This window comes from Trachymyrmex septentrionalis, unplaced genomic scaffold (genome assembly GCF_001594115.1).
Source record: "Trachymyrmex septentrionalis isolate Tsep2-gDNA-1 unplaced genomic scaffold, Tsep1.0 scaffold21, whole genome shotgun sequence".
Classification (NCBI taxonomy): Eukaryota; Metazoa; Arthropoda; class Insecta; order Hymenoptera; family Formicidae; genus Trachymyrmex; species Trachymyrmex septentrionalis.
This window is the reverse complement of record NW_017305288.1, coordinates 2,025,067-2,034,749: the sequence shown is the minus strand read 5'-3', so window position 1 is coordinate 2,034,749 and position 9,683 is coordinate 2,025,067. Positions and strand designations below refer to the sequence as shown.

Here is a 9,683-nt window from a genome sequence, read left to right as displayed (position 1 = left end):
ATATTAACCCTTTGGGTTATACGAGACTATACCAGACCGAAGCCATACCACTCTATCACTGAATTCGATTAAAGAAAGCAAATACATGTTCTTTTGATGAAACAAATCGTTGCGTTGATAGAAAAGTGACACAACTCAAAATTATAACGATCTCTATAGTTACTTTACTTTATAATAGATTGAAGCATAATAGCATTAAATCCGAAAATCTTTTCTAAATGCAACTTTTAAATAAAGTATTTTAAATATTTAATTGTTTTTAAATTGTTTCTGAATTGGAACATTTTTTTTAAGATAGTAAATATGCACTTTTCTTTTTACTTTCTTGTCATGTTATACTTTCAATTATAATATATATTTTTTTAATTATGTTATAAATTTTCAAAATTTGCAACATTTACAATCCTAATAAAAAATTGTGTAAATTTTGTCCCTATATTATAGAGTTGTGATACTTTCCTATATAAACAAATATGTTGTTTTTCCACATAATATATCTCTCTTTATATTTTCTTTCATTATTTAAAAAATGCTAATAATTTTTTACTTGCATTACTTTTTTATCAAGACGACGAGATACAGATCAAAGCAATTGAGAATTTCTTGCTTGATATCGAGTCATAGAAAAAAGTACTATTGTGTTTTTACGTTAAAAAACCGTTTTATGTTAAAGAATAATTTAACGAGAAGTATTAAATTAGAGCGTAGTAACCAAAAACGAGAAAGAAAATGAATTGTATATTTAAGTTTATTTTTTCCACAAAATTAACAATAATTTAATAAATATCTGATCACGAGTATAAATAATAGTTTTCAATAGCAATAATCGTAGCTTAAAAAAATAAATAAAAAAAGTTACAAATTACAAGTTTGAAGTCTTATGACAAACAAAAATTTCGCAAAACGAGAGAAAGGACGAGGCAACGAGCGCTGTTATATCTCGTTGCCCTATTCCACATGGATCGGCGAAAAAGGTTCGTTTACATACTATGTACACACTGACATGTAGACTCTGCTTATAAAAATTCAACGTTGCTTCGAGTTGACCGTCAACATTTTCCGGTTTCATCAATGTACACAGTGGCGTCATAAACGTCGGGACCGCGAAAAGGAAAAAAAAAAGAAAAAAATGTAGAGGAAGAAAGAAAAAAAAAACGAAAAATGAGAAAGGAAAAACAAATTCACGCGAATTGTTTGGCGTATTTCGAAATTCTGCGCAGCGCGTGCAGCTGGGGACTGATTACAATTGTGATATTCAACGGAGTCGACAATACGGCGCAACGCAATGATCGCGAGTTCGGAATCCGCATCCACGAGGATGATTCTGGTGTGTATCAACGAACACGATGAAGCCAATCACCCGCAACATGCATAACAATACATAGCGCGATTTAATAATTCCATACGCGCGCACACGCATGGTCCGCGTCTGTTAAGAAACATTGGTTACAGTTCGTAGTGTCATTACGAATTTTTCCGTTTTACTATGTTTTGCTATATTCATGATCAACCCGCCGGTGGGATTTTTACGCGTTTTGAAAGAATAATCGTTCACAATTTGTATACACCGCTCGATGTTGCCGAAGGTCTCCTGTCGGTAATAAAACAAGAATCCTCCCAGTTTCCAAGAATTTTTAAAAATTCTAAAGAACACTCAGAAACGTTGAAAAAATTATTGAAATCATTTACAATAACACGAGCGTCTTTATACTTTTGTTTACGCCAGTCTAAAAATGTGTTCAAGTTTTACATCTTATAACAAATATGATTTTCGATGGTCCCGAAACGTCTTTATATGTTCAATATTGACCTTGTTCAATATTTCATTAAAAACATTGTTTGTTAATTCCACTTACAGATCTCTAATCCATTACATTCATCATTCATTATACATTATAAGACAGAAAATAAATTGTAAATTGTATACTAAAGAATCAGAATTTAGAAAATAATATTAGAATTTAAATATAAATTTTGCAAATAATGAAACAGTTTATTTTATTGTAATTATATATTTTATGGTTTATTACTTCCTTTTTAAAATGTTTATCTTTGAGAAAATTTTAAAGTAAAATTTAACTAAATTACATCTGTAAAATATATACAATCATCGCCAACAAAAATAGCTGTAAAACTGCATTTTGAGTTTGAAAAAGTTATATTTATTATTTTGATAGGGATTGCATATGAAATATATATATAAATATATATATAATATATATTAATTTTACTATATGTAAAAAGGTAAAATTAGATTTTGAAGTATGTAAATTTGAAACCAATTTGTATATACATTTTGATACGCTCACGCGTATACAACATGAAATACAACTATATAAGTAAAAAAATAGTTGATAATTAAGTTTTATATTTGACGTTCTTGGTATTGTATTAAAAAATGCAGTAGTGAAATCTTACGGAAAAGATACGCGCGCGCACTCACACATACACACACGCACGCACGCACACACATTCATAAATTTATTCAACATATTATTTTCACGCCATTATTAAGCATTATATAATAAGAGTAACACGGTTACACGGTTCGTATTTTTTATTGGTTCTTCGAGGAAAAAAAAAAGAAATTCTAACTGATTTTTAAAGAAATTTTGAAAGATAGGCGGTTAAATGTTTGCATGGGGAGAAATGACGAGCGATGCGTTAATAAAATTCCTATGTAATATCTTAGACAAAAATATGAATATGTCAGAGAAACATCGAACCTTGTATGGCTTGTACACTCGTTTGGCTATTCGATCTGCTAAGCGAATAATCCAAAACTGTTTTCTACACGAGAGAATGATCTCATAGCCACACCGCTAAAAGAAGGGTTTATGCGCATTTGCTCCATACGAGGGCACAGCGTGTCATGCTACGTTTCAAGACCCCAAAGTATGTTACAGAATCAGCTGTAGTACGATGCACTATGCCTTTGTATGAATCAAGTATGCATTGGTTTTAGCTAACGCGAGACAACGAGGTATGACAAGACTACTCTATGTGGCGTGGAGCTGAGTGTGTTTTTAGCTCAACTGTTGCGTCCTTCATCAAACACATGTATATACGTAATATACTTTGCTACGTGTACATATAAATGATATATAGATAGTAAAGCAGGGAGATACTACGCACTGTATTATTATATGATGTATATAGAAAGTCAGTTGTAATTTTGCATCAATTCTGTAATAATGTTTGATAAACGCGACAGTATGAAGTATTAATATCCCGCAGTATTTGTCATTTTACCAAAGGTTTCACATTTTTCAATTTTTGTTTTAATTCGTGCTGCAATAATTTGCCACTCTTAATATAATATCTGTTTTATGATATTGATATCTAAAAACCTGTGCATTTTAGATTTCTCATTTTATTCCTAATTATAATAATATTTTTATTTTATATTATTTGTTCTTGGACGAATTTGTACAATGTGAAGTTATTATGTTGACAACATTAGTGTGGCATTTTTTTCTAATGAGGATACGTATACTGTATACGTTACAAACATACATTTTTTTCAACAAGAAATACATCGCACAGTTTCGACAGCATGTAGTTTCGTTTTTTTTTATTTTTTATTTTTTTTTTAATTAAAGACATTTAGCAAGTGCAATCACAGAATTAAAAACAGAATTATTATATATGCATTTTGACATTCATAACACACGCACGCACACACGCGCACACCACACACACATACATACACACACAAATATATGTATACATACAGTGAGTACAAAAAGTATTCGTACAGAGAAAATATTTTTTAAAAAAACTTAATTTTTAAAAAATAAATATTTTCCAACGAGAAATGAGTTATCGAATTGATGCTGAATCGATACGATGATTTCAACACCATTTCGACGTCGATTCGACGTTTAATTGACGATCATTTCTTGGTTGGTAATTAACAATTTATTCATAAATAATAAAATAGACTGTATGTTTCTTAAAATTATATATACCAAAAAGATGTGTATTAATTATAGAAAGTATATCTGAAAAATAAGCGAAAATTAAAAATTCTATTGTTTGGATGCTCGAAAAGTATTCGTACAGTCGAGAAATTTAGCTTCTAAAATCAGGAATTCATGCAAGCTCGTTTGTTTATGTTAAAACAAAATATATTTATTGTATATAAAATTGCTAATTAATGTTTATTTTTTACGTAAGTAAGACTTTTTATTAAAAAAATTTCCTTGTACGAATACTTTTTGCTCTCACTGTATATAAAATCATTAAGATCATTACATTCAATATGCAAACGTGATTACGAATTCGTGTTTTTATTTTTTAGAATTGATTGAAAGCCGCCCTTGTTGCGTGCTTGCGCGCGCGTAGGCGCATACACAAAACACAATCACAGTCAGAGTGTGATTCACTTGATATCACAAATGCATTCCTTGACAAGTCAATTTGTAATGTAATTCATTTTTTAATTGATTGGTCAATGAAACATTTGCAGCATTAAGGGTCAGTTATCTGGTATCATACTCATCTTTTGGTATATTTTACCTATGGGGTAAATCCGGCAATCCGCACATGTGATTGGGTAATCTTGTTACTTACCTAATAGGTAAAATTAATCAAAAGGTGAAACAACCGGGCCTGAATGAATTACATTCTCCATCTTTTATTTTTCTCTGTCCTTTTTTCATTCGCATACGTGCACGTGCGCGCATTACAATCACACACATCGACATGCAATCTCTTTATATAAACATTTATTTACTTACAAACATTGTTAATCAAGATTTATTGCTCCAAATTTCAAACCAAATTTCGTAAATCGAGCAGTTATTTATTGGCAAAAAAAACTGTCATACGAAAAATATAAGACTGCAGTCACATATTCCGAATCATTTTTTATTTGTAGAATATACAAAAGAAAAATAACGTACATTATGTAATTTATCAATGTAAAATTATACTTGATATACAATCATAGTTTGTTGTTTTTATCGATAATACAGGAAAGAGAAACGATACACTTGTCACAATGCAATGCACAATATGATAAATTTCGCGTATGATTATGGCCGTGTTTCGATATATGTACATTGCCATTACTGAAAATCTATAGTGCATGCTATAAATTTTCAGTACTTGCAGTGAATAACAGAACCTGTATAGGCGCGCGCGCGCGCGCACACACACACACACACACACACACACACACCACACACACACCAGAGTATATGTACATACATGAGCAAATTTGTGCAAAATTCAATATCCGTATGTACGGTATACACGTAATAGAATTCGTAAACGAGTGCTCCATTATTTTATACTCATTTTCGTCGTCGCATTGTTTCATTCTTACAGTGAAGAACGATAAACCGTATTACTTGAGAGATTTTATGTGTGTGTGTGTATGTACACACACACACACATCAAGAATTTAATCGATTCGATATTATTTGATAAGCGAACAATTAAAATTTACTGCAGTCTTTTAATGGCTATTAAGCGATAGCACTCTTGACGAATAACATCGTACTTACATACGAAGAAAAACATAGCGATGTGAACGCGAATCTGGATGATTAGGTGACAACAGTCGTGAAGTTTAAAGTACACTTTTCTTTTCCTATACTCTCTCCCTATCTCCCCTCCTCTCTCTCTATCTCTCCCTCTCTCTCCCCCCCCCCTCTCCTATCGTCATTCACATTTTTTTGTTCGCAGCGTTCATCAATCAATAGTTCCGTTTCGTTAGCATTCGTTCAATTCTGTCTGTGCAACTATAAAAAATAAATCACCAATTTTTATCATCGATACTAACTTACGAGAAGCATCTCGTCCGTCTCGTCTCGTCTCGTCTCGTCCGCACTGGTCCGCGATAATAAACCGCTCGCAGTCCAAAATGGCGTTCGTCCGAGCCTAATGTGAGAATAACAGTGGAAACGGAGAAAGGCAACTCGAGGCGGCAACTGCGCTGTTCTTTGCGACAATCCAGCAACCTGCTGGCTGCTGCTGCGCCGATGTACACCACTTGCTCCAATGGCGTATGCGCAGCAATTTCGATTTTCCCACACCCGTAGTATTTATAGGCGCACGCGCGCGCGAGACACACCCACCCATTCACACACACACACACACATACACACACACACAGAGAGAGAGAGAGAGAGTTTACTCCTCCTTACGATCGATATTTATTATCGATACCTATTCTTCTCCAACTAACCTATGATGAGAACAAATAAACAACAAGAAGACGGAAATATAGCTATTGCGGCTATTCAAGTTTTTAACACACAACTTTTTAGGATATGACGCACGTATATATACACACATGCGCGCACATACATATGTATGTATGTATGTATGTATATACGTATATCACGGGGTAAAGTGAGAGAGAGAGAGAGAGAGACCTATCTTTCTCTTGCACATATTACATACATATTTGATGAAAAGGCAGTGTCTTATATATGTTTATATATATGTATGTAATTGTATTGTATATATAAAAGGAATATGCATATAGTAAGAGATAATAATATTGTATAGAAGAGAGAGATATTGAAATACATGTACAATTTTAAATATTATTGTCTAACATCATTTTTTTATACACCACTAAAAATTTATTACTTCTTCAAAATATTTATTTCTTTATACCGAGATTTTACATGTCTGGTATAAACTTTATTTCTAAAAGGTATGAAAATGCTATAGTTGAGCAATTCAAAGGTAATCTCTTAAAGATTGTCTCTTCAAACTTTTTTTTAATCTTATTACAAAAATTAAAAGTTACTAAAAGATTATTTAATCTATTTTCTTCTATTTTCTTTTTTGTAGAGTTTTCGAATATTACGTCACGTAATAAATGCCGATTATTGAGAGTAATATATCTCTTTTCTACCATGTATATATTCACACAATTTACATTAATATTGTTGCTAAAATATCAAAATTTGTCATGAGAATTATAACAGTTCTCTCATTGGTTTTCTTATTTCAACAAAGTCGTCACATGTTGGAATTTCTTTTGTTTTCAATTTATAGCTAGAGCCTACATTAACTAATACTACTAAGTTTAAAACGACAGAAGGACTTTTATAAATTTTATATTTTATTTACACGCATGTCTCTCTCTTTCTCTCTCTCTCCTCCCTCCCTCCCCCCTCCTCTCTTCTTTCCTTAGTCCTCTTTCCATCCTTCGTTCACTCACTTATTCCCTCGTATACAATAAAATAAGCAAATATTAATAAATAAAGATGTCTCAATTTTATCACATTATATTTTTTTAATAATAAAAATTTCAATGTTACATACGATATAACTAATATTTAAAATAGAGCCTCTTGATTTATTTTTTTATCAAGTATTATATATTTCGCTATATGATATAGGAAATTGTAACGAAACAGTAATTAGAGTGCTGAAAGTACGTATATACGATTCTTTTTTGTATTATTTTTTCTTTTTCTTTCATTTGCACAATTCAATGTGCACAACAAATATAAGATTGAATTTCTAATAATCAGAACAAGCTTATCATTCGACACATGCGTTTAGTCTTTATTAATCTCTTTCATTATGAGAGAGAGAGAGAGAGAGAGAGAGAGAGAGAGAGAGAGAGAGAATTGTAGTATAATTTATTTATTTATCTAAATACTATTCGCATTTATTGCATTTTTCAAAATTTGTTTAATATCTTTAAGATTATTTGTATTAAATTTCACTTTATACTTTTAAGAAATATATGTCACTTTATTCACATTTATTTCATTCTGACCGTAAATAGAATATATTGAAACATGAGAAAAGATTCGATATACGTACATTTTGGATGGACACAAAGCAGATTTTCCGCTTTACTGTAAATTATTTTCACACATTTATCGATTATAGTAGTCCGTTTTATCTACGAGCATATTGTGTGAATATAGAATTCGACCTTTATGATAATTTTTTATAAATCACTTAATGTCTTTAAGGTTTTCTTAGTTTATTTCTTTTATATATATATATATATATATATATATATATATATATATACAGTTGTTTGCAGCTGTAAAAATACTCTTACAAATAATGATATATCATGATTGTTGTAGATTGATGGAAATACTTGGGGTTCCTCAGGTAGATCCTCAGCAGGACGTAAACCCACATTTCTCTGTCGTAATATTAAATCATATCGAAAGCATGCCGCAAGATTAATGAGAGGGAAAACATCTTCGCTTAATGCTAATCATCCGGATAAAGTCGCAGAGTAAGTACATTCGATACGTCGGTATGTAATTCGGTACATAAATTTATAATTAACTCTATTTGTACATATCATCAAGTAACAATATTGTAAATTTGTTGCAGATCAAGCGACACTCCAGACATGATCAATTCCGACGAAACACAATGTAGATTTAATCCCAACAGTTATACCATGCTTTTCATTGTCCATAAGGACAGATTTCTTTACAAACAAAACTCCATGAACCGTGCTAGACGGGTATGTTTACAATTACTTAAATGCTTAACACCTTTACATCAAACGTTGTATAGAGTTTGTTTTGTCCTATTAATTCTCACATCTTTTGCTATATTTCATAGCTCGATTTCATTAAAAGAAAAAAGAAGAAAATTGTGAAATATTTTGCTTTGACAGTGTCATCCAGCTGTAACGAAGCGTAAGGATTCCAAATTCCATCATTGGCATTCGTTATGGATATCCAAGAATAGCACAGATATTCAACATCGGTTGTGTCAAGATTGGTTGATGGGACGATACGAGAACTTGATTCCTCACAGGACACGAGTGATAACGGACAACGATCAGACACGTTCTCCCTACCGGCAATACAATCGTTTTCGAGTAGAACGTTTGCAATCTGATCTATTGACAGAGACTTGCGTCTAATCCAATTCGATGGGATTTTTTATCATTATTAAAAATTTCTCAATATCACTACACTCGCTATAATTAATTAGTCTTTTTTTTTTCTCTCAGCGAAAATTATTCTTTGCCCGATATGATTAAGACTCGAAGCAGAAATTCTTGAAATACGAGTTTAGTTTTGTGCAAAAAAAAGTAATGAATATATATATATATATATATATATTTCTCTCTTAGATAGGTACAGACAATGCTTTCGATATCCAAAGAAAGTTTCAATTATAAATTAAATTTGATTCCAAAAACATTAAAAAGAATAAATGGTCAATGGCCGTCCATGTGTTATATGCTATATCATATTATATTATATGTTTGCACACAAAGTTTTATTCTTGGCTATACAGAGATACATAGGCCTGTATTACATACACACATACACAACGATGTATAATAATATACTGTTGCGAGTTATTTAATACTATCGCACTGAATTCATAATTAGACAATTTTTGCCAGCCTCTCCTACTACTTGTATCGCGTTTTATTTTCTTATAAGATTATAACACTCGCTCGGTAAGTCGTGTTTATTTTACAATATCAATATTAATGTATTACGCGCGGAATTTAATACATTTTACATCTGTACATTTGAATACGGCTTGCGTCTTGGTGTTACTTTCGATATTTTAGCAAGTATGTACATATACACATATAGATGCTTATTTCGTTTGAGATTCAACTAGAAATGTAAACTGTATAACAAACTCTTTAGACAAGAGAATACAAAATTATTCAGTTGACGTTTCCAACGTTTGTGTCTTTAATGAAA

General features: G+C 31.4%; 1 protein-coding gene and 1 long non-coding RNA gene across 4 annotated transcripts in view; one reads left to right on the top strand and one right to left on the bottom strand.

The window, feature by feature from the left end:
- The window catches only part of LOC108748058, a 16,550-nt gene extending 10,243 nt beyond the window's left edge, over positions 1-6,307 (bottom strand). The window contains exon 1 of the long non-coding RNA XR_001939288.1: positions 5,514-6,307. This is a non-coding gene — a long non-coding RNA (uncharacterized LOC108748058). The remainder of the gene's footprint in view (positions 1-5,513) is intronic.
- The window catches only part of LOC108748056 (paired amphipathic helix protein Sin3b), a 23,579-nt gene extending 14,575 nt beyond the window's left edge, over positions 1-9,004 (top strand). For all 3 annotated transcript variants that reach the window (XM_018486039.1, XM_018486041.1, XM_018486038.1), the window contains exons 16-18: positions 8,076-8,233; positions 8,335-8,470; positions 8,627-9,004. In XM_018486039.1, the coding sequence (XP_018341541.1) occupies positions 8,076-8,233; positions 8,335-8,470; positions 8,627-8,878 (546 nt within the window). In that variant the 3' untranslated portion in view covers positions 8,879-9,004. The remainder of the gene's footprint in view (positions 1-8,075; positions 8,234-8,334; positions 8,471-8,626) is intronic.
- The last annotated feature ends 679 nt before the right edge of the window (positions 9,005-9,683 follow it).